The 24,118-nt window shown below is 51.6% G+C and overlaps 1 protein-coding gene across 1 annotated transcript in view; it reads left to right on the top strand.

The window, feature by feature from the left end:
* Positions 1-1,849: 1,849 nt before the first annotated feature.
* Positions 1,850-24,118, top strand: part of WNT3 (Wnt family member 3) — a 48,473-nt gene continuing 26,204 nt past the window's right edge. Inside the window, exon 1 of the mRNA XM_011377096.1 lies at positions 1,850-2,042. Within this exon, the coding sequence (XP_011375398.1) occupies positions 1,963-2,042 (80 nt within the window). The 5' untranslated portion in view covers positions 1,850-1,962. The remainder of the gene's footprint in view (positions 2,043-24,118) is intronic.

Below are 24,118 nucleotides of genomic sequence, written 5' to 3'. Positions count from 1 at the left end.
TTTCCCTTCTTTCTCCTTGGGCTCCCTCTGCTAGTCTTCCCTCCTCTCCCTCCCCTCTTCTCTCAGTCTCTCAGCCTCTGGAGCGCTCTCTCTCTCTCTCTCTCTCTTTCTCCTTCCCTCCCTCCCTCCCTCCCTCTTTTTCACTGTCTTCCCTTTTCTCCCCTTCCCTCCTCTCTTTCATCTCTCCCCCCACCCCACCCCCTCCAGTCGGGCTAGGAACGCGGCAGAAGCCGTGACAAGCCCAGGCGGCTCTCCCGACCCTTGGTGCCCCGGGCCAGTTCCCCGAACTCCCCGCGCCCGCAGCAGCCGTGTGCGGAGAGGGCTCCCAGGATGCGCAGGGGCAGCGGGTTTGAGCTGTGGGCACAGGTGGCTCAGATCAAAAGCCAGAAATGTCTGCCCCCTGGCGTGGACTTCCACCAGCCATGCCCCCCACCCTGTGGAAAGCCCGCGTTCCAGGCCTCAGAAGGACTTGGGGTGGGCTCTTTCGCGGCCCCTTCTTGCCGCGGTTCTCTGACCAGCGGCCCTAGCCCCTTCTCACTGGCCTTGCTTTCTTCACCCCAGGTCCAGGGCTGCTCCAGGGTCCCAAGTGCCTCTTGAGGGGTTGGGTGTCCAGGGAGGGGGATTTGGGAGGCAGGCAGCCCAGGCGACAAGGGCGAGTGACCCCAAAGTCTGCCTTCCATCTCAGCACCACTCAGGGCTGAGACCTAATTCCTTGACTCTGGACAGGGAGAGAATAAAAAGAACCCACGGAGGTTGAAAGGACTTTTTACCTATGGTAAAAACGGTGGAGTATTTGGGTGCATTTGGTGTCCACAGAGGGAAAAGGGGCGTTATCGCCAAACTCTAGGTTGAAGCAAAGGGCTTCAAGCAGGGAAGTTGGGCGGGCGTGGGGCGGGGGGGTGGGGGGGGGGGGGTGGAGAGAAGCAGGATCTTCCGAGGACCCCAACTGCTCCCTGCTGGGGCCGCTGCGTTTCACCCGCCGCAAAATGGTTCATCCACAAGATCCAAATTAACTGTGGGTCGTGCTTCTGACTCGAGCTGGAGGCCGGGTCTGAACCCCTCAAGGAGGAGAAAGTGACCCGGCTCCAGAGCAGGAAATGCAACTGGCCGCTGGTGTCAGTTGCAGGAAATGCAAAGGCAGCAGGAGGTCCCGATACCGATCTGATCCCTCACAAAAGACTCAGATGACACTCGGCTCTGTCCCCCGGCGCCGCCCGCAGCCAGACCTTCGAGCGTCCGCGGACGCCTCTGCGCCCCTCTCAGACACCCGGGAAGCGACCTCCTGCGGCTGGGTCGAGTGGCGGGTGCCTCGCGGGCTCGGGAGGCTGGAGGCTAAGAGAGGTTGCATTTCCCAACCCCTGCCGCGACCCTCGGATCTTGACCTGCCCGAGCGAGGCTTCTGAAAGAAACATTTTTGTGCTTTCTACTGTCGATTCCTCACGGGCCCAAGTCCCAAGGGGTCACGGTCCCCCGAGAGAAAAGAAGCCACCCATCCATGCCCACGCCAACAGGGCACCACCACGTGAACGCCCCCGTCAAAGCCCCAGCTCCCAAAACCTGGATGGCGGGGGGCCGCGGCGGTACCGGGCCAGCAGAGGGTCCAACGTGCGTGTCCCCCCAAGTTCTCACTGTGTCCGGGGCGCGGGCTTTACCCAAGTTTACTGGGCGATGCCCTTCCCGGAGCCCGACTCGTGGGCCAGGCGGGAGGGGCGCGTGATTGACAGGCTGAACTACAGACTCATCTCTTACCTTAGGCCGCGGGCGCTGATTGGCTGCTCGCTGACATCCTCAAACCCGGCTGCTCAGCGCTGGGCTCGGGAGGGGGGAGGCTGCGGGTGGAGGTGCGCTTCTGACAAGCCCGAAAGTCATTTCCAATCTCAAGTGGACTTTGTTCCAACTATTGGGGGCGTCGCTCCCCCTCTTCATGGTCGCGGGCAAACTTCCTCCTCGGCGCTGCTTCTAATGGAGCCCCACCTGCTCGGGCTGCTCCTCGGCCTCCTGCTCTGTGGCACCAGGGTCCTCGCCGGCTACCCAATTTGGTGGTAAGATTCTCCTCTTGTCTGCCCGCGGCCCGATTTCTTCACCGAGTCCCGGGATGGTGGGGGGCGCTGGCTGGGGGTGGGCTATGGCAGGGCTGGGGCTCCTTTCTCTGTGCCTCCTTCCAGCCCCCCCCCCCCCCCACCCGACCACCCCTCCTGGATTTTCTGCTGGTGTCGCCTTCAGAATCCAACTCCTGGCTTCTCTGATAATCACCATTTTCTCTGCTACTCGCTGCAGAGGCTAGAGGACTTCCCTCGACTAAGGAGGTCTCTTGTTTTTAGATCCTAACCATCCACCCATCCCAATCGGGGGGGCCCCCCCGAAGACCCTCCATTTGCTTGCAGTTGGGTTTCTGGAAATCTAGCGCAGTCCCTGGGGCCCAGCCACTCCTCTTCTCCATTTTGGGGTCTTCATGGGCAAAATCATCCTGTTCCTTCCTTGCCACCCCCACCTCTGCCGGCGTCTCCATCAAGAGATCTCCCCACAATAACCCCCATTTGCCTTCATATTTCAGACCCCAATGGCTTCAGGGGCAGGGGAATGGGGGGGGGTCATCAGACTCTCCCCACTCTGCTCTAGATTCATCTTGAGCCTCAGAAGTGAATGTGGTATTTGCTGATCCGAGATGCCATTGAATTCGGATTTTATTCATTTCTTGCTTGTCCATCCTGGCGAAAGGAGGGATCCTTGAAAATGTAGTTGTTCAGAAGGAGGGTGGGTTTGTTCTTTGACCAAAAACCCAATTCTCCATGTCAAATTCGTTCCTTTTGGAAAACCGAGGACCGAGGAGAAAGGGAGAGAGGGAAAGGAGAATTCTACCCCCGAGAAATGCGGACGCAAAAGACATGTTTATTAAATAAGGCCGGGAAACCTAGCACGGTGTTTTTGGGGGGTGTGCGTGTATGGGGGAGCCGATCGAGGAATAAACAACCCTTTGGGAGCTCCAGTTCCAGGGAGTCCCCTTGTTTTCCAAGCAGCCCCATCGCCCCCCTTCCCCTGCAGGTCCCAGAGGCCAGAGGGGAAAGACACACTGAAACCAGTTCTCTAAATTACACCCGCCTCTCCTCAGTCTCCAGCCCCCTGCATTCCGGAAAACTTTAATTAAAGAATCTTCCCCTCCTGGATGTAGGAGAGCCTCGGCCTGGGGGGTGGGAGGTGAGGAGGAAGAATTTGGGATCTGTGAGTAAGAAAAGGGGCTATGGCCCCTGGAGTGAAAGTCAGGAGTGCCACCAGAGTGCGGTGCCACCTGCGTGTTCCCCTTTCCCTGCCTTGCCACCCCCTCCTCAGCCCAGGATAGAGGAGGCAGAGACAGCAGATTGGGGGGCCACACCCTGAGACTGCCTCCAGTTGTTTGGGGGTGGTAGCGTTTGTGTCTGGGTGTTTGGGGGCCGGAATGGGGGCAGGAGCAGGGCATGACCAAGGGTCTCTGTTTAGAGGGTGCCGAGAGTTGCTTCCAGGACAGACACCCAAGTCTTTCTTCTGCCCAGCCCATCCTTCCTGCGGCGCTGGGCTGGCCTGAGGCCTCCTGTACATAAAGAAGTCTGTGGGGGTGGCAGGGGCAGCTGGGATTCTGGGATGGGGGCTTTGCCGGTTGTGAGGAAGGCCGCTGTGAAAACCAGTCCTGCGTCTCTGGCCCTTCCTGACCCCCGCCGGCTAAGGACATGCTGTTCTCTGCCTTCACAGGGACCCTGGCCATGGGAAAGGTAGGAAGAGAAGGCTTGGAATGCTACAGGCTGCCAGGATGAGGAAGAGAGACCAGGTTCCCCTACACTATGAGCTGGAGGAGGCACCTCCTGGGGCAGCGCCTGTAGGGAGGGTGGCAGTCTGGTGTGTCATGGTGTATCGGGGAGCATCTGGATAGGCACACCCTATAGAAAGATGTTGGAAAAACCTGGAAAGAAAGGGCATTGGCCCTAACATAATGCTGGACACGTGGATTGTTTGGGGGTTCAGGGACAGGGATGCTGCTTTGTTTGAGAGGAGAGACCTGTGTGTGTGCGTGTTTTCTGGGTCTGTGAACCTAAGGAGTGTCATCAGTACACTAGTGCTTCTCCGTGTGCAGGAGTATCTGTGCCTGCAACTGTGTGACTGTGGATGTGAACTCAGGTGAGATGGCCTGGGGCATCTGTGGCTGGTGACAGGGTGTGCTATGTCTGCATACAAGTGTCAGCAAGTGGCTGATCCTATGAGTGTGTATGTGTGTGTGTGACAGAGAAAGTCTAGAATTATCTATGCCCATGTCGAGGTCAGCACCTGTGTCTGCTTTTGACTTTGCGTGACTGTGTTCATGACCGGGCATGTGAATGGTGTGCGTGGGTATGTGTGCATGCATGTGTGTGTGCACACGCACATGCCTTCGTGGCAATGTAAGGGGAAAGCCCCGCAGATGTCTTTGTGCGTGGATATCAGTGCTCGTGCCCATGACCTGATTGTGCTTGTAAGTATGAGTGTGAGGGTTGTCTCTGAGTCTGCCTGTGACCCTGTCCTCAAGTGCCAGTGACTATGGCTGGGCCTGCGGCTCTGTTTGCACACATATGACCCTTGGGTGTGAATGACATCCCGAGATTGGGTGCTTGGTGGGTGTTCATGGTCTTGGAGGGACAGTCCAGCAGGAAACAAAGGTCTAACAAGGAAGCTGCAAGGGGCACAGCCGGGCGGTAAGGCGCAGGGTGTGCAGAGCCTTCTTTGGCACAAGATCATCCTGTCTTCCTGAGAACTGTGGTCAGCAGCCCTCCCCTCCGAGGCTGATTGCCTTTGGTCTTCGAGCTGGGGTGGAGGGTGAGTCACCTTCTCAGGACTGGGACCAGGGCCAGGGCTGCTGGGACAGGGGTGGTAGAGTGGATAGGCTTCAGATTCCTGTTCTCACTCATTCTGCCCTCCCATCTCCCCCTCCCGGCAATCAGATTCCAGTCCTTTTCGCATCTGAGCCTATCATGGCTGCCCTCTTTGGCTCACCCAGATCACATACTCCCCAGGAGAGAATTATAGGGAAAATCCTTTAGCTGGGATTTCTGTCTATGCCACCCCTCAAGAAGTCATTTCTATCCCCATGTCCTGCACTGGTCAGGCCCCAGCCCTGAGAGAAGGTAGACCAGAAGGTAGAGCTATGAGAGGCCTGAGACAGAGAGGTTCATGGAAGGAGGAGATGTGTTCCAGACCCCTGCAGCCAGGTAGTGGCAGAGCTGGGACGGGAAGAGGTGACAGCAAGCCCTGATTTCTGTAACTCTTCTTGTCAGTTGCAGTTAGAGCCTGGTGGAGGAACTTGTCTTTCTTCTCCTTCTTCGGGGGAAATATGAACTATCTTATTAGGGCCCAGCCTAGTGTCTGCTACAGTCCAGAGGCCCTGATGGAAGGGGCTAATGATGGGGGTCAAGAGCACACTCCACCTCTATGTGACCACACATCTGGGGCCTCTGTTTCCTCCGCTTTCACCCAGGGATCACCAGCCTGCCCCAACTCACAGCTGGGGGCAGGGAGTCTTCTACAGAAGTCAAGGGCAGTGAACTGGGAAATATACCTGAGACCCATTTCTCAACTCAAGAGCCTGCCTCAGTTTCCCCATCTGTCAGATGTCCTTCTGCCTCCCTCACCCACTCCTACCTCCGCCTGCCTCTCTGAGGCTTGTGAACATGTTCAGTCAAACCCTGTGGGGGTCAGTGGGCTGGGCCCAGAGAGGCACCTGGAGACTGCGGGGGAGGAAGGCCCCCAGGCCAGGTGTTAACACTTGTAACAGGCAGGAATTACAGCTGGCTGGGCTGGGGCTGGCGAAGAGCTGAGCTGGCTGGAGGCTGTTGATCCCACAGACAGACAGACAGACAGATGGGCAGATACCAGATCGAATGGCCAGGCGTTAAGCGGGTGGTCTCCCTTCTAGGGCAGGCCTTTCCCTGGGGGGATGTGGTGGGGAAATTAATCCAGGTCTCTTGGAAGTGAGTTAACTGCCCTCCAGCCCACCCCACCCCCATTGTGGGTGGAGCTTGGTGCAAAGGGAGCAAAAGTGGCAGCTGATCTGTTTGTATTCTTCCGATGGGACCACATTTTGCTTTAAAAAAAAAAAAAAAGCCACAACAGGTCAAACATTATAATAATACTAGGTACCTGTAGCTGAGTTATGTTTTTGGAAGAACCTGCTTTAATGTGTGGGGTAGGCATGGGGGAAGGGGCAGCTGTCAGGGAAAGTTATCCCAGAATCTCACAGCATTTTGTCAACAGCTCCAGGGCTAAGAGGTAAGCCATGGATGGAGCCTGGACCCTGAGCATCACCCCTGCCCCAGGGATCCTGAGGAGCTTGAGTGTGGAGTAGCTGCCCGGTGGGAAGGGGGGAAGGTCAAAAGAGGCAGAGGGTAGACCGTGGTGCCCAGTCCCAGTGGGCACTCTGTCCTCCATCCCTACAGCTTTCCCAGTGGCAAACTCAGCCAGACCCCACCAGCGCCCACACTCTCTGGCATCTGAGTGAATGCTCAGTCACTGATGAAAAGAGAAAGGGCTCTAGGTGGAAATCCCCAAAGAGTAGACTCAGCCAGGCAAGTGTCTCTCATCCTGCTCTCTACAGAACTTAGTGCTAATAAACCTGAACAGTACCTGGGCAGCTGTAGAATTGAAAAGGTGATATGAACATGAGGTGGGGGAAGGGAGCTATGACCTTGGGGTTTTCTCTCGACTTTAAATACTTACTTAGTCTGGGCAGGGACAAGGAGCCGGGGTTTGTGGCAAGAGAGGTGACTCTTCTCAGAGGAAGATACAATTAACAGATGCTTCCAGGGAGAGTGGGAAGGGCAACCTTTCTGGCTTCAGAATGGGGTGAGCCCAGGGTTTGAGGAGATTCTGCTCTTCTCGTCTTTTTTACCCACCCTCCTGCGAGCCACAGAATCCTTCTAAAGCCACCAAGGAGAGAAAGACATTACCTACCCTCTGTCCTTAGGTGGGGGAGGAGGTGTGCCTCTTCCAAAGGTTAGGGCCAATCTGATATTACATCTATACATTCATATCATCTTGTGTGACAGGAAGTACTTAGAGCCAAGAGTGGAGAGACGTATGTCTGAGTTAGGAGCTTGCCACCGACTGGCTGTGTGACCTAGGATGCGTCCCTTTCCTTCTCTGTACTTCAAGTCCCTGCCCGCTCTGGGCTTCTTTTACCTAGACCATACTGAGGGGTCCCTCCTGCCTCTCAGAGTCCTGATTAATTCATTGCTGTGAAGCATGGAGCTCCAGGTGGCCCCAGTGTCACTCCCCCTGTGACTCTGCTTCCCCCACCCCTCCCGGACCCATTTCAAGTATTCAGAGCCTGTCTTAGGCAGCCCAGCCCTTTACTTCGGCAGCCCCATCTGACCTAAATCCCAGAACTGGCAGCTCCACTACTGTCAAACCAGCCTGCTTGCACCTCTAAACCTCACTTCCCCGAAATGTTCACATTCACGTCTGGCTTTTTCATGTACTATCTGGGTAACCTAGGGCAAGTTAACTTCTCTGAATCTCAATTTCCCTATCTGTAAGATGATAATAATGATTGATTCTATCTCTTAGGATTGTCGTAAAGATTAAATGAGCGAATACATATAAAACTCTTAGAATAATGTCTGGCATACAGGAAGTACTATATAATGTTATTTTCACCCCATCTGCAAGCTATTTTGACTTCTTTAAGTCTTGGATCTAAACTTGCCTCTTCTAAGAAGTCCTCCCGGATTGGCCCCACCTGGCTTACTTAGTTTTGTTCTTATCCTCAGAGTCGGCTTGCCACACTATGCTTGGCACTGGTGACTATGAGCATATAGCTCTATCCTTAACTTGAGGGAGCTAGGCCAGGCTGACCTGAACTCAGCTCTTCGCCTGCCCAGAAAGGAGAAAGGAAGGGAAAGAGGGCACTGGAGTCTCTCCTACCCTCCTCCCACCCCACGGTTTGCCAGACTCTTGCAGCCACTGCCATTTCCAGCTGGGACCAGGAGCCACCTTGGGCTGGGCCAAGGAGGGGTGGGGGAGGCAGGCTTACTGGAGGGGGGGAGTGGCACTGGGGCCGCCTGAAGCAGCCCGAACAGAAGTTGCTCCTCCAGGAGCTGAGAGATGATTCAGAAGGTGATTTATAGACGGAAGGCAGAAAGCTTGGCTCCTGGCAGAGGCCTGCTGCTTAATTACATTCTTTGGGGGGTGGAGGTATGAGTGGGGCGACAGCAGGGGGAATGACTTCTACCCCCTCCCCCTCCGGGCCTTGGCCCGGGAGCTGCCCCAACTCCAAGCAGGGTCCCTCTTTCTCCTGCACTGAAGAAGAAATTCTCTGTCCTCAATGAGGGACTAGGTTGGGAGAGCAGGAAGAGCTTGTGGGGTGCAGGACGTGGAGAAAAAGGGAAGAGGCCAGAGGCCGGTCTCCTGGGACTCCTCCAAGGGAGTCAGGGATGCAGAAAGTGCTGGGACATAGGACCGCCTGGGAAAGATCACTTGGTCTCCTCCCTGCTTCTGGGCAGGTGAATAGTTAACCCACCTGGGCAGAGGGGTTCTAGAATCTTCCTGAGGGTGGCAACCTCACACCTTCTCTCCGGAGCCCTGTCCAAAGGCTCCTTCTGGGTCCTTCCTTCAAGTGGGCTCCTTTTCTGTTGTTGAATTCTCAGTGGGCCACAGGCCGGAGCTGAGGACTAAGCTCTGTCTAAGAGGTCAAAACCCAATTCTTTGATATTAGGCAACCTGAGGTATGTGGGCACGATGGCTGCCTTAGATCTAGGAGGGTCTCCAGGCAGGATCAGCCTTGTATCGGAGGGAGAGAAACTTTCCTATCCACATGTTAAACTAACATCTCAGGGAGTCACCACAGTTCAACTGCTAGAGCCCAAATCACTCACTTCTGCACTGTCGACGAGCAGCCCCACTCCGTGCAGTCACCTGCTGTAGTGACATCTGGATTCCCTCTATGAACAGTGACCTATGCAGCAACTGGCCTGACATCTCTCTACCGCTTCTTAGTTCTCAGGCAGCCTTCTTAGAGGCTTTGAAACCTCAAAACTCCGCCCCTAGTTCTTGAGGCTAGAAAGGTGTGTCGGGGGAGGGGGGGGGCGGGGGGGGCAGGGGGTAGGGAAGCCCAGGCCAATAGGGTCTGTTTATTTGTTTGCAGCTTGGCGTGTACAGCCAGGAGGAGTTGGCAGGGGTCAAGATGGGGACACTAGACAGCTCTCTGGTTCCCCCTGAGGCAGGCCTTCTCAAAATGGCCTCATTATGTGTGTGGAGTGAATTCCAGAAATGTTAGGCACACCCATCCATCTCGAGAAGGACGGAGATGCAGAAGTACACTCAGACAAGAGGGGCAGTATGGGGTGGTGGGAGGCTTCTGGGCAGGGAGTGAGGGCACCTAAAACCTGGCTTTGCCACTAGTTATTAGTGACTTTAGGCAAGTTACCTCACTGTTCTGGGCCTCATTAAGATTGGAGTTGGACACACTGCTGGCCTTGGGCTTCCAGCTCTGAGATCTCAACCCCCGATTCTGGTCATCCGGCTATTTGGATTATCTGTGCCTGGTAGGGGGTTGGCACTGAGAGCTGCCCTCAGGGCAGGCTGGGGAGTGCCAGGGCACGAAACTTTACACTTCAAACAGCTGTGAGATCATGGATGGGTCTCTATTCCCCAGGCCTCTATTTTTTCATCTGCATTATGGGCAATGATAATAACACAAACCTGCAGGTCTGTCAAGAACTTAAGAAGGAATACTCCTTACGAAAGCCCTTGGAGAAGCATTTCGTTCTTTCTAGAAAAGTTAACGCCATTGCCGGTTCCTACTGGAAAAGAGGAGTGAGAGCCAGCCTTTGGTCAGAGGGTGCTAGAATGGACCCATCAGGACGCCCTGAGCCTCTGAGCTTGAGGAGTTAGTATTTCCAGATGAGGAGGAAGGAATGGGGCCCAGACAGGGGATTTCTCAGCTCCTTTTGTGGGGGTCATGAGGTACAGTGGGGAGCACCCAGCGGAGGGAGCAAAAGTTTGAGGCCAAGTGGGCACAGGGCACACCCAGGTTCGCAGCTGAGGGCATGGGGCTTGAGAGCTCTTCTGACCTGATACAGAGATCTTGGGCCTCACCTGGGCTCAGCCAAACATGGAATAGGATTTCTAAGCAAGGATGCAATGGTGGGAGATGTGAGTAGATGTGAGGAGGGCTGAGGGGAAAGAGCTGGAGCTGGAAGGGGCTCTTCTGAGGCCTGTGGTCACCTAGATAAGGACTCGCAAACTGGGAGACCATTCACTTGAGTTAGGCTGGAAAAACAGAGAGGAAAGAGAGAGAGAGAGAGGGAGTTGGGGTGGAGGGGGGATGGGAGCAACAGGACCCAGGACCCAGGTCTGTGGGGAGGGCCATTTTGCAAAACTTGTCCCTGGGCACAGAGTCCCACTGATCTGCCAGAGCCAGCTGGGCCAGTGAGGAAAACCAGCCGCGGGCCGTGGCCGTGCAGCGAGCCAGCATCCTGAAGCCTGTTGGGCTCCTCGCTGCTGCCCAGCCTGGTTTCCTGAGCTTGTCTCTCCCCTGCTCTAACACCTCCCATGGCTCCCCACTTCTTGTCTGGCTCTGAGACTCCCTAGAATTGGCCTCTACCCACCTGTCAGTCGTACGTTTCGTCATCCCCCATGAACCCCCCAACGTCCCTTTGTGCCTGTTCATTGAGATATTCTGCCAACCCCTCTCTCCCTGCCCCACAAGCAACTGCTGAAATTCTACTTTGCCTTCAAGATCCAGATCAAAACCCTCTTCTTCGGGAAGTTTTCCTAGATTCCTGAACTGCTGCCCTCAGAGCAGGGAAGATGTCATCACTCCCTCCTCTTCTCCCCCACGGGACAGACTGCACTGCCTTCTACCATGGGCTTTGGGGGGCTTATTTTCCTCTCCTAGACTGCAGGTGCCCTCCCCCCAAGGGAGAGTCTGTGGTTTGGTCGCCTCGGTCCCCCTCCCCTGGTGCACAGCATACAGTAGGGGTTAGTAAATAAGAACACAACCCTGTGTTGCACGTCGCACGCCCTGGAAAGGCATATGGGCAAGGGCAGTTTCCGAGAGTGCCAGTTGTACACTTGAATCATGACAGTGTCACGAATAGACTGAACGAGCAGAATGAATAAAAACCTCATCCCCGGGCGTGACCCGAGGCTCAGGGCACGTTGCTTCTGCTGACTTTGAAAGGCACCTGAACCTAGTGCCCGCTGGCCCCTGACCTGAGTAGGCTGCCATCCCAGAGGCTGAGGTAAGCCTTGTCTCCATAGACTCAGTTTCCCTGGGATTATTTTCTCCGTCCCAGCTCCATTTGCAAATGTTTCCTATACGTGTACTATTTCTCCCCCCACATTCACCAGCTCACACCACTCTCTGGCGTCTAAGCCTTTAGTTTAAAAATCCCATTAGGTGGAACTTGCTTCTCCAGCCAGAAATAGGTCAGTATGTTTGTATCTATGGGCTGATCCCTAGTCACACATCATGATTCAAAACCAAACTCTGCCCATGTTACAGGTGAGGACTCAGGTCACGCAGCCTGTACTCTGAACCCCTGCCCTGTTGGGCCCAAAGCTCTTTCCTTCTAACACCAAAAAGGCAAGAAAGAGTATTCCAACTGTTAAGTCAGGCTTAAAAGAGGAATTCTTATTTGGGGCAAGAACTTACTTATTTATAGTCTACCTTGTTCCTCAAAGGATGGCTTTGAGGCAACATTGCATTTGACCTTCAACTTGAGGGCTGCTGCTTTGGATTTCATAATTCTATTTCTGAACCTCTGGATGGGGGTCTCTTATTTGGGAACATGTGCAAGTCACTGGCAAACTTTCCACATGTCCTCAAGCTGGCAATGGCGACTAAGTGACCATTGTGTTGCGAGGCGCTAGGGTGGGGTAGCCTTGGGCAAATCATTGCTTTCTGGGTCTCCATTTTCTCACCTGTGAAACAGGAGGGAAGTAGAGTACATAGCCCCTCCCATTATTTCCAGCTAGAAGCTTTATCATTCTATTTTGTCTGCTTTGTTCCTTTGCATCCAGTCTCCATCATACAGATACCAGAAAACAGTTGGAATACTCTTTCTTGCCTAAACCAATTCTTGTGTTAGTATCTCTGATATAGATAACTTTTTACTTGACCTTTACAATTCAATATTTAGCTTTATTTCTCCCTGAAAAACTAGCATGTTTTCTCCTTTCAGATAAAGTTTCCCAGTTGTTAGAAAACCCAGTGTCAAACTTGAAGCTCAATCCTTGTACCTGTATTGACCTTGACTTGGCTTATTTGTCTTCCCCTTCACCTTCATGTTGATTTTCTATTTCATTTTATTATTTAATCTCATGTATTTTGTATTATAAGATCCTTGAGGGCAGGCACTGTCATGCATACTTCTGTGTTCTCTGTGCCTGGCAAGTACATAGTAGATGCTCAATAAATATTCATTGTATTTGCTGTCAGCCACTTTAAATCCTTTCTGGACAGAGGCAAGGTGCACGTAAATTAAAAACAATAAATTTTGCTATATTAGGGAGTTGGCCCTGACTGTTTAGTTTTGGGCTGCAAGAATTCTGATCAGTTTCTTTCTGTTTATCATTGGGTTTCTCCTCAAGTGTATAAAAGTTTTGTCTTCAAGAAGTCACCATCTTTTCTCCATGATCTGCTTCATTCTAAACTTGAAGTTGATACATAATTATCCTCTTGAGAAGCTCTCTCGTTTCCGGCCAACGATAGTGCTTTCCTCTTTCCTCGGCCCCCTTCACATCTGGTTCCTTGCCCTGGAAGCCAGCCAGAGCTAGTGCTGCCATTGTGTAGGTGACATCAACTATGTTTCTCCATCTGGGCTGCTTCCACCCCTCCCCCTGTCTCTACAGCCATCACGAGGACTGCTGTCACTGGAAGGTACAGGCAGGAAGGTAAAGCAGAGGAAGGCTGGGCTCAAGGTCACAGGGTCCCTCACTGCCAGCCAGGCCCTTCCCATTAGCAAAACCCTAGAGGAGCACTGGCTTGGCTTGGGAGGTGCCAAGCCCCCATTCACGGATGGAGCCTCAACGAGGGACAGAGGAAAGCGGCCAGCCAGGGAGCCCAGGTGTCCTCTCAGCTCCGAGTAGCTTCTCACCTCCTCTCTGTTCCTGCCCTTGGAAGCACCTCTGGAGACCACCCCACAAGCCCCTTGACTTCAGGAGAGAATGCCCAACCACAGGCCCGGTGTCCTCTGTCTTAACTAAAGCTTCTGCAACAGAGATTCTGGAGCCTTCCTCAGCTTTTAGTAAGGATGGAGTCTGTGACCACAGCACCATTCTTGAAGTAAAAACTGTCCTAAGGGGTCAGCATCTTCATTCCCCATTTTACCTGTGAGAAAATCAAGGCTCACAGAGCCCAAGTAAGGAGATGGGAGGCAGGATTTAAGGGCCAGTGACTAATTCGTTGTGTGTGGTACATGCTGAGGAAACATAACACACACAGTAGCTCATCCTCCAACGGCCTCAGGAGGCAGGTACTCTTGTTATCCTCATTCTACAGATGAGGGAACTGAGGCCCCCAAAAGAGCCGCTTTATTGCCCAGGGTTCCACAAATCCCAGAGCTCCAACCACAACATGAGCCGCCTAAGGCTCCCAGCCCTTTTGGTGATGCCACGGCCCGTCGGTCAGGAAGTTCCTCCTTAGGTCTGACTGCAATCTTTCCTGACTTAGTCCAGGCCCTGATGTTCTCGTTTGGTCCCCTGGGGACATGAGCATCACTGTCGATTTTCAGCTTACACTCAAGGACCAGTCTAATTCCTCATTGAGTCTTCCCTTTTCCAGAAAAATCCCTCTCAGATGACCCAGCCTTCTGCACACCCTTCACCACCTTGTTCTCCCTTTTTTATCTGTCACCTGCTTCTCTACATCTTTTTGCACATGTGGCGACTCACAGAACTGTATTTAGACCAGGACAAAGGGGGTCCTGCTGCAGGCACTTCATTTAGAGGGCTTCACTCTGGTATCTTAAGGCCATGCTCCTCCTCACAGGGCAAGGATTCTGGGGTCCAAGGGGTCGTATCCACTCAGAGCCCACATCCCACACCCCAACCAGGCTCCAGGTACTCAGGCCCCTTAGGTGTCTTGCTCAAATGGCCATGAGCCAACTTCTGGGCTGCGCAGACCTCCGCCTGGGGTTCATTCCATCAGAGCAGTTCATGCTGCTGGAGTGGGTGCCCTTACAGCTAAGAGATGTCAAGGGGAGGCTGTTTACAGGGCTTGTGAATGGAGCTTGGGGGTTCAGTGGGGCGTCCAGTGTGGAATGGAGCAGGGGTAAGCAGATTGTAGGTTTGGAGCTGATTCTCCCATGTCATTTTTCTAGCACAGAACTCTGTGGAGAACCTCCCCTTCCAGGTGGTGAATGAAGTATTTTGCCAAGATGATAGAATGGATTTTTAAACTTATTATTGAAATATACATATAGGAGGATACATAAATTGTAAGTGTACTGCTCATTGAGTTGGGTAGAATATATTATATTTAACAGTTTGTTAACATGACATGAAACTTTTAAATACTGGGCACGCTGTGGATGAACCTTTATTTAGTGCTCTCATCCCAGGCTCTCTGAATGTTCCAGCCAGGCCTGGGGACTTGGATGGGAAACGGGGTCTCCCAGTGTCTGACTGGTACAGAATCCAGAAGAAGGCTTGCTTTCTCCATCTTCGTATCATCTTACGTTCTTTCCTTAGCAGAGTCACACTACCTTCTAAGACATCATCAACACTTCCAGCTCCTTCACAGTGTGTGGTCACCTCTTAACCTTCTAGTCTCTTTTGGTTAAACTGGGGCTTTGTCTTACCCATTCTCAGCCTCAAAGGATCTTTCTTTGTGTCTGGTGGGGTTTGTTGTTTTTAAATGGCCCAATCAGAAGAGCATTCAGCTAGCAGCTCTGACTGCATTGTTCCACACTCCTTACCATGGCCCATGATGATCTAGCCCCTTCCCAATTTTCCACCCTAACTCGTCTCCCACTCCCATAACCTCACGCTAAGACTTGCTTTCACTCTTCTGGAAGAGAGTATGGGCTTTAGGAGACATCAGTCCTAGGCTCTAGATAGTTCTGTCCTTAATTCCTGGATGACCTGAACCTCTCTGAGCCTTAGTTTTCTTTCTGTAAAACACGGGCTACTGTGAGACTTAGCACAGGGCCTAGTGCCCATACATTTTGCTATCATTAATCTCGTTTTATAATTTGTGTTATTCTCGTAGTACCGCCTATCTCCAGATCTTTGCCATTTGCCCCTGCCTTCCCTTGGAATGACTTCTCCCATTCATTCTTCGAAGGACACTTCAGACTCCATTTCCTCTGTGCAGCCTTCCCTCAGCACCGGGCCCCAGCTTACCCCCTTCTGGGCATATCTGTTTCATTGACTCGACTGTGAGCCCTCTGCGGGCAGGTCCAGGTCTCTATCACCTTTACACCCACATCATCACACATAGCATGGGGCATACGGTGAGTCCTCTAAGATGGGTCACGGGAGGAAGGGGTACTGTTGAGAGTCACCTACCCATCACAGGCTGTTTTCCAATGCCAGCTGGATTCCCATGGTCTCCATGAGGTCCTCCCGGGTAGACCTACTGGCTGTTGTCATTAGTTACCTTTTCATGCCCATCTGTCTTGTCTTCCCAACTAGAGAGTCAGCCTCTTGAGAGCAGGATTCTGCTTTATATGTCTTTTATCCCTAGTGAGTCTCACACGTCATCCTGAATATGTCAGGAGTCCAGTTGGTAATTCTTTTGGTTCATTGGCCAATGCACCAGGCTCACGTCCAGGCTCAGCTGGTTCCCACTCTGGGACAGCATTTTGTCTCACTCTGTGATTCTCCTGAGGGTCCAGCTCTTGAGCTTCTAGCCTCTGTACTGGGGAGCAGCCCGGTGTTCCAGAAAGAGGGTCGGCTTTGGGCCTAGACAGGCCTTGGTATAAATCTCAGATGTGCTACTTTATAGCTGTGGAACTTTGGGTGGTTTCTTAAAAATATCAATTTGTTGATCTGTAAAACAAGGGTAAAACCCCTAATCTCAGGGTAGTTGTGAGGAAGAAATGAAATAATACACAGGAAACTGAATTAAAGGTGAATAGTACTGAATGAATTAAGGATTTCTGAAAGGCATCTCAATGTCGCAAGGGTTATAAAAATATTCTATCCCAGGCCAGGCTTCTTTGGAACAGAAAGAACTGAATTCCTTCCAAAACTCAGGGAAAGCCATACACTTTATCTTGGTTTGTCCCATCTAACTAATCTGTGTGAGGAAAGAAGTGAGTGATGGGCATGTGACTCAGTGGACCAAGACAATGTGGACTCTGGCCTGACCTTGTGTCCTGGTGTCCTCTTCAGCCAAAATATTCACAAAGGCCTCTAGTTCTCAGGAAGGGAAGGGCAAATCAAATGTGGTGGCTATTGGAGTCTTTACTGGGGTTCCAAGGACTGGCGTGTGCAGGTTTAACACGGCCCAGTTAATGACTTAGACCTTGGCCATTTCAGCCCTGCTAAGCACAGTGGTAAATTTGGCTGGGGGTACAGGATGCCTGGTTGGGATGCAGGCTGTCCCACAGATGTAGTTATGGTGTGCATCCAACCTTCGGGTGAGAGGGGCCTGCTAAACCATAAGAAGGAATGAGAGGAAACTGAGGCAGAGAGGCCACGTAATACGTTTTGTTCTTTTAAATATTTTTATTGTAAACTGCTAACAATTTTTTTTTTTTTATTATGAGATACCTAACATACACAAGGAGAAAACATACCATATACTAAGGAGGACATATTAATAAGATGAAAACCTAGGCCTCATCGCACCCCTAAAGAACCAAACCCAATCCTGTAGGCTCCTCCCCATCCCATCCTCCATCTCTCTCCAGACATGACCACATCCTGAATTTTGCATATTTATAACATTACTTTAAAATAGTAGTTTTCCCAGCTAAGGCTGCCTAAACAACACACATTTCATTTTGCTTATTTTTAAGCATTATAAAAATGGTGTTATACTATATGCAATCTTCTATAATTTGCTTTTCTCTCTCTGTATTATGTTTCTAAATTTCAGACTATGTTATTGGATATTACTGGAGTGTCTTCATTTTCACAGCTGTATAATAGTCGATCATCTGTCTATTCCATCTCCTGTCAACGGACGAGTGTCTTGATGCGTTCTTGTGGGAGAGTGGCTCACGGGGTACCTACCAGGAGTGGAACTCTGAGTTGTAGGACGTGCGAATGTCCTGTTTTGCAAGTTGATGCCAAACTTTTCCAAAGAGTCTGTGAGCATGTGCATCGTCATCTTTGCTCCACATTTTCACTGACACTCGGAATCAGGTGACTTCATTTTTGACAACCTGGCAGATATAAAAAGTGATCTGTAGTCTTCGTTGGCGGAGATGGGACTGCTTTAAGGTTCCAGAGCTGGGAGCAACAGAGGCAGGGCTGGGACTCTGGTGTTCATGTGGACACATGCATTTGGAAGAATATATGGCCCCTGTCTGTGTGTCTGGTGGAAATCCTCCCTGACTTCAGCTTTCAGTCCCTCAAGCTCCTCATATTGTCTACTTAAGGGCTGGAGGGCATCACTGGCCATTTGATGACAGGGGCAAAAGTAGCTAATGGAGCTCCAGACTTCTCTTCCCTGCCTCACGTCCCCACCTTCACCACCTCTTCCTTTTCTGCTCCTTAAATGACCCTCATGGGCCGTGAACATCCTGCCCGCCATCCAGAAATAATGCCTCTCCTTCTGGGAGGGCCCATCCCACCAGGGCTGGGGCACAGCGCCTCCTGGTCCTCTCCCTGCCTGAGTTTCAGCAATAACATCTCTCAGGTGCCACTTCAGAGAAGACCAGAGGTGAATCCTTACCTTAAGTCTTTATCCAAACACTGGACTCTTTCCATTCGTAAAAGAAAGCCCTGAGCTCCTCAGCACACATCAGAAACCAGATGTGGCAGACATCTCCCGCTCAGATCTCTGTAGTCGGGCCTGGGCCCTTGCTCTTCCTCCCTTCCTGCCCTGGGGCAAAACTCCACTTCCTCTGGCCTCCACTGTAAAGAGTTTTCCCTATGGAAAAAATCTTTCCCGTTACCTGTCTACCTGCCCATGACCTTCCCAGGATTTTTTCCAAATCCAGCTCAGAGCTGCCACCTTCCTGGGACTCTTCCAGCCTAACTTCCACCCTTCCTCCCAGCAATTCTGTTCGCATTTTGGGGCCAGAGCAGGACATCACAAAGTGTGCTTCTTACACCAATCTCACATAATCCTATTGAGAGGGCTGATTGGGTCAAATAAGTTTGGGAAGTGCCACCTGCTACTTTCAGCCTCTTGGTGTTAATGGTGCTCATTAGCATATTATGATCTCATTAGCATATTAGCAACACTGAGAGGCCCTGCAGGGATGACCCTTGTTTTTTGTTTTTTGTTTTTTAAATTTAATCTGTTTTCCAAAAGTATGTAACCTCGAGCCTGTTTTTTCCCCCAAGTAATAGCTGTTACTCCTTTGGGAAATGTGATCTAGAAGATTCTCCGGTTCCTCTCACATGTGTTTGTCCTTGTGGATTTATTCTTCTCAGCAATGTGGCTGTGATTCCTGACTTTTAAAAATCATCTTATGTGAACTAGTTCAGTCCTCAACTCCCATTCCAAAGGAGCTTGAATGGAATGCATGCATGCCTGCATACATGCATGCATGCATGCATGCATGAATGAATGAATGAACAGAACAATCAGCCAATCCGTCATTCATCCAGCTGAATCTCCTCCTCTCCTTTGAGACAGTCAGAAACCAGGCCCAGCTGGTCTTCGCACCCTGGGGACGCGGGTGTATCTGGCCAGTGTCAGACCCTCTCTACGGTATTTCCGCAAAGCCTGCCCCCATCGCCCCTGGTGGAATGAATCACTCTTCTGCAATTAGCCTCCTGTAATTTTCTCTTTAGGCATCTATCTCGCTGTGAGACTGGGAGCCCCTGCAGGGCAGGGACCCTGTCACACTCACCTCTGTGTATTCCCATAAGTGGGTGCTCGGTCCCTAGCTGCTGAATGATGGGTCTCTCTTCTGACTCTTTCCAGAGGGATTTAGAACACTGTGGTTAAGCCTGCAGGCTCTGGAGCCAGACTGAATGTGTCTCTAACTACCCGGAGAACCTCAGGCAAATTACTTAATCTCTGCACTTCAATTTCTCTGTCCAAATGGGGATGATGATAGCAGTATCTTCCTTACAGAATTGTTGGGAGGATTAAATGAGTTAATATGTGTAAAGCACATGAAACAGTGCCTGGCACAGGATTGGCATTGGCCTGTGTTAGCAGTTATAACAATAGCGACCACCATTTATTGTGCTAAGACTGTGGTAAGAGCTTGGCCTGCATTATTTCAATGACTCCTCCCTCCAGCCTCTTTGAAGCAGGTGACGTTTCCATCTTTCTGATTAGGCAGCTGAGTCCTCCTGAAGGAACACAGTAGTGGGTGGTAGCAATGGGACCAGGACTCAGGTCAGCCAGACCAGCCGGCCCCGGCCTGTGTGTTGGCAGTGCTGCTTATTACTCAGAGACTGGGCAGCTCCTCTAATCCTTCTCACCAGTTATTAACCCACTGGGAACCTGATCAGTTTTTTCTTTTTAATCCTCTGTCCTTCCCAAGGAGATGGAAACCCAAGGCACTGCATGGTTGGGTTTACACACACGTATGGGCGTTAGTGAGAGTGTGTGTAAGTAAGTGAGAACGAGTTCTTTGAGAGGCCTAGGGGTTGTCTGTTTTACCCAAGTTAGATACTGGGGCGGGACTCACTTTGAGATACATGGTAGAAAAGTCACTGGTGAGTCCATAGTGCTGCAGAGTGGGCCGAAAGGTCCTGGCGTTCAGCTTGGTGTCAGTGTCTCCAGCACCTTTCCCAGCACCCTGTGCGTGCCCAGGAAACGTTTGTGGGCAGGACACCTGTGGTCACTTTTACCCAGGCAGTTAGTTTATCCAGGTGAAACGTGGAAAAATTCCTAAGTAGAAGTGGGCATGGGTTAGGCATGGTTATAAAAGGGGCCTCGGTACCGGAAGCCCACTCCTGACCCCCCATGGGCCTTCTGCCCTTCTCGGCCCCCATAGACTGACTCTATTCTTCCCCACTTAGGAGGAGAACTCCAGAAGTCACAGGGCCCACTGTTACCTTCTTTCCATACTGGCCAGGGCTTTATTCTAGCACCATCTTGGTCTGGCTACAGATAGAAGTGAGATGGGGGGTCCTGGGAGAGGAGCTAAATGCAGTGATGTGAACGTAGGGGGTTTAAGATGCACATACCAGAGGCTGTTTATCTTGAAGCAGAGAGGTTGGAGGGCTTCATTCTAGGTAGCAACTATTCCCTGAGCACCTGAGGACAGACACAGGAGTCTCAGAGAGACAGAGGTGTCGCCAGGCAAAGGCACCCATGACTGGAAGCAGCTGGTGAACCTGGCAGAGGGAGTGAGAAGGGGGCTGAGATCTTTCCAGACTGGAAAGAGAAGTCTCAGGAATTTATAAACTGCTCTATCAAAAGCTTGACTAGTGTGAGAATCTGATAAGGTGTTGAATTTTAGATTTTTATCCTCTCCATGGTGGTACAGTGTGTTCTATGAACAAAGGAGAATCTGAATTCCATAAAGACATGGCAGAACCCCTTCTCGAAGTTGGCTGAGTTCGTTGGCTCCTCAGCCCCACGGGATCCCAAGTGAACTCCCAGACTGGGGCTACAGACAGAGCCAGCGGGTGTGAACATGGTCCTATCGCCTCTCATTGGCCTTTGTTTGGGGGCCAGGTGACCCCTAGTTTCCTTCTAGCTCTGACAGGCTCCTTTCTGAGGGATCTGAGTTTCTTTCAGGCCCATGGTAGTCCCTATTTCACTGCCTGTGGGATCGAAACTTATCATCTGATACCTCAGGCCCTGGTCGCCTTCCCTCTTTGCTCCTTGAATTCTGGCATTTTGTGTCACATCAATGTCCCCGAAGTGCCCTTCCTCTTCCTTTTCTTTCAGGGCACAAAAATCCACTTCCAAGCCCACACCCCACTTTGAGGTCTCGTGGAGTATCTGTTCCCCTTCCCATTCTATGTCCTCCTTCACTTGGTCCCCCTGTCTCTACCAGGACGGTTTGTGAGCTGGTCTCCTTGCTCATGCCCTCTGTTCCTGTGCACGCGGCTTACTCATCAGATCGTATCCTCCTCCAGGTGAAGGACTGTGATGCTGTCCTGGTTATTCTCCCTCATGCCTGTTCATGCTGAATAAATGCATTCTGCTGGAATGAACCCGTTATCACCAGAGGGTGGGACCTACACAGAGCAAGATAGCAAAAATAGTAGCGATTTGGGTTGGACAGATGGGGAGCAGAAGGTCAAACCCCACCTCCACTTACTGGCTTCTGGTCTCCTGTCTGAACCGCAGTTTCCTCACTGGCAAAGAGATACTACCTACCTCTCAGGGCCGTTGAGAGAAACTGTGGGAAAATGCTTTGCAAACTGGAAGGTGCTCGAACCTATGTCATTCACCCTGCCCTCTCTTGGGAACTCGATGCTCACATCTGTCAACATCTGTTGGGTTTGGCTTCTTGGAAGAGGTCCTGAAACCATGTGTTCTGTCTCACACACAAATCCCTCCTGCCCTCAGTAGAGATCTCCTCCCCATGTGTCAATGTCTTGGGTGGGGTCTGACCTTGTATGATATAACAGAGAAATAAACCTCAAGTGTGGAAGATCTGTGACAACATTCAAAAGAAAAAAGATCAGTTGGCAGGGGCCCTGGCATTTGAATTTACAGGGCTGTAAATCTAGAAAGCAGCCTGAGAAGCAGGACAGACCTGAGTATTTCCTTCCCCTCCTCCATCAGCCCTCCACCAACATGCTCCCTTCAGACCTTGTCCAAATAAAAGTCTCCCCTCATTGCTTTATTAGCCATCTCAACAACTCTATATCCTAGCTGTGTGACCTTAGACAAGTTACTTACCCTCTCTGAACCCATGTCATCAACCATCAAATAGGGATAATAATAACCTCATAGGGTTCTTTGGCAAATTAAAAGATGTATTCTATATAAAGTGCTTTACGTGGCTCCTGGCCCTAGTAAAGGCTCAATAAAGGTTAGCTATTATTATTAATAATAACCATTCTGAGTGTCCAGTAAATTGGTTCCCTCAAGAACTTACTTATAGCAGAGTTCAGTAAATTATTTCCTCGTGACCTTATTAACCACTCTCTACCCAGATAAATACAGCTCCCATTACATTATTCACCAGTGGGTATGCCCCTTTATTTCATTTACAGCTCTGAGTGTCCCTCTTACCTCATCTCCCCAGTGTTTTCTGGGCACCTCCTCCTGTCTGTGGTGACTCTGGCCTTCTCTTAGGCCAGGGTGATTCCCGAGGAAACTTTAACTGAAGCTAATCTGCTTTGATATTTTGCCCCTCGTGTTGAACTCATGTCCTATTTGTAGAGAAATTGGTCATTAAGTTTTTTTATTTTAAACGTTTGCTATTTGTGTGTGGGGGGGGCGGGTAATGATTTCATCAGGGAAAACAAAGCGTGTTTCCCCAGAAGAAGTTCTTTTCAACTTTTGTAATGGATGTGACTAGAACACAGAACTGAAAATATAGATATTCCCTGTGACACCGCACTCGTATGGGGACAAGCCTGGTCTGGTGGGGTGACAGGGTGTTCTACACAGTGAGGGGAGATGAGGGAACAGGAAGTGAGTACAGACCGAGGGGAGGAGAGTGGACGACAGGAGGGCTTCACCATGGACTTGTGGAGAGAAAGCGTTTCCTGTGAGAGATGAGTGGGGAACTCAAAGTCCTAGACAAGAAATAAAAAATAAAAAAAGTAGCTGTGGGCAAGAACGGGGAAAGATGCGGAACCCCAGTTAGAGAAAGGCCTTGGTAACTTGAACCCCAAGAGTGTTTGTTGGCATCCTGCATCTCTGCAGAGAGAATTTCTGCTTTCTCCCAAACACATATGCCCAGCTGCAAGGCTAAGAAAAGTGAGCTGGAAATCAGGGCAGAAAAAACAGAGGATGCGAGGGTTGACGTCTTGGGCAGGGGGTCACCAGATAAAACATTAGGTTGTAGGAGGAAATGATTTCTTCTGACATAGACATTTTCCAGGACGTGTTAGCATGTGTGTTGTAACGCACGTGAAACATGAGTGCAGTGGCTGGCGTGTGATTTAGGCCTAAGCGTATGTAAATGGAGGGGCATGCCCAAACACTTTGCCGCTGGGCCCTGGATCAACAACGTTTTGCTTCCATTGCTGTAAAGATGGAGATTTGTTGAGAGGCCAAGAGAGAGACAATGAGGGAGGGCTACTTCAGGAGAGTAAGTGGACAAAACCTTGGTTGGAAAGGATGGATTGGTGCTGCGGGCAAGAGGAGGTCGTGCCCCACGGGCACATATGGCAGAGGGCTGAGGAGGCGGGCTGTGCTCCGCGCCCCACCCCGCCCCACCCCACCGCCCCGTGACCATGGGCAGGTTCACGAGCTTCTTCGCCTGTGACCTAGGACAATGCTTCTTCACCCTGCCTCCTCTTCAGATGGTGAAAGGTGGATACCACAAAGAGGTGGGGGGGGCACCCAGACCAATTAAATCTGTTTCTCTGAGGGTGGGGGCCCAGGCATCGGTAGTGTTAAGCCACCCCCTTGAGGGGGGTGCTATTTGTCGCGCAGCCAGGGTTGAGAGAATCAGTGACCTACCCTCTGAGTGCTGGAACATTTAATGAGGTCCTGCCTGGACCCGGAATACAGCTCCTAATAGGTGCTGAGTAAATGCTTGCAAAACCCAGGCGCCTGTGGTAATGAGCCCTTGAGAAGAAAGGGCAGAGGGAGTGACTGTAACGACGCTGCAGAGGAACTGGCGGCAGGCAGGCCTGATGAATTTGGGGGAGCGCGAAGGAAGATGTTGAGGCTCGCTGCAGCTGCCTCGCCTGCGGATGAGGAGGGGGCCGGGAGGGAGGGGCGGCCACCACTTTGAACTCGCGGGGAGCCTCTCTAAGCCGAGCGGGGAAGTCCAGGTGCCGGGCAGGGCTGCTCTCACCTGCGCGTGCTCAGCGCCGTGGGGGTACGAGGCCGAGGAAGCGCTCGCGGGAACGCGGGGAAATACCCACCTGGGAAGGCAGCGAGCGGACGTCGCCC

This window comes from Pteropus vampyrus, unplaced genomic scaffold, assembly GCF_000151845.1.
Source record: "Pteropus vampyrus isolate Shadow unplaced genomic scaffold, Pvam_2.0 Scaffold306, whole genome shotgun sequence".
NCBI classification, from domain to species: Eukaryota; Metazoa; Chordata; class Mammalia; order Chiroptera; family Pteropodidae; genus Pteropus; species Pteropus vampyrus.
This window is presented reverse-complemented; position numbering and strand designations above follow the sequence as displayed.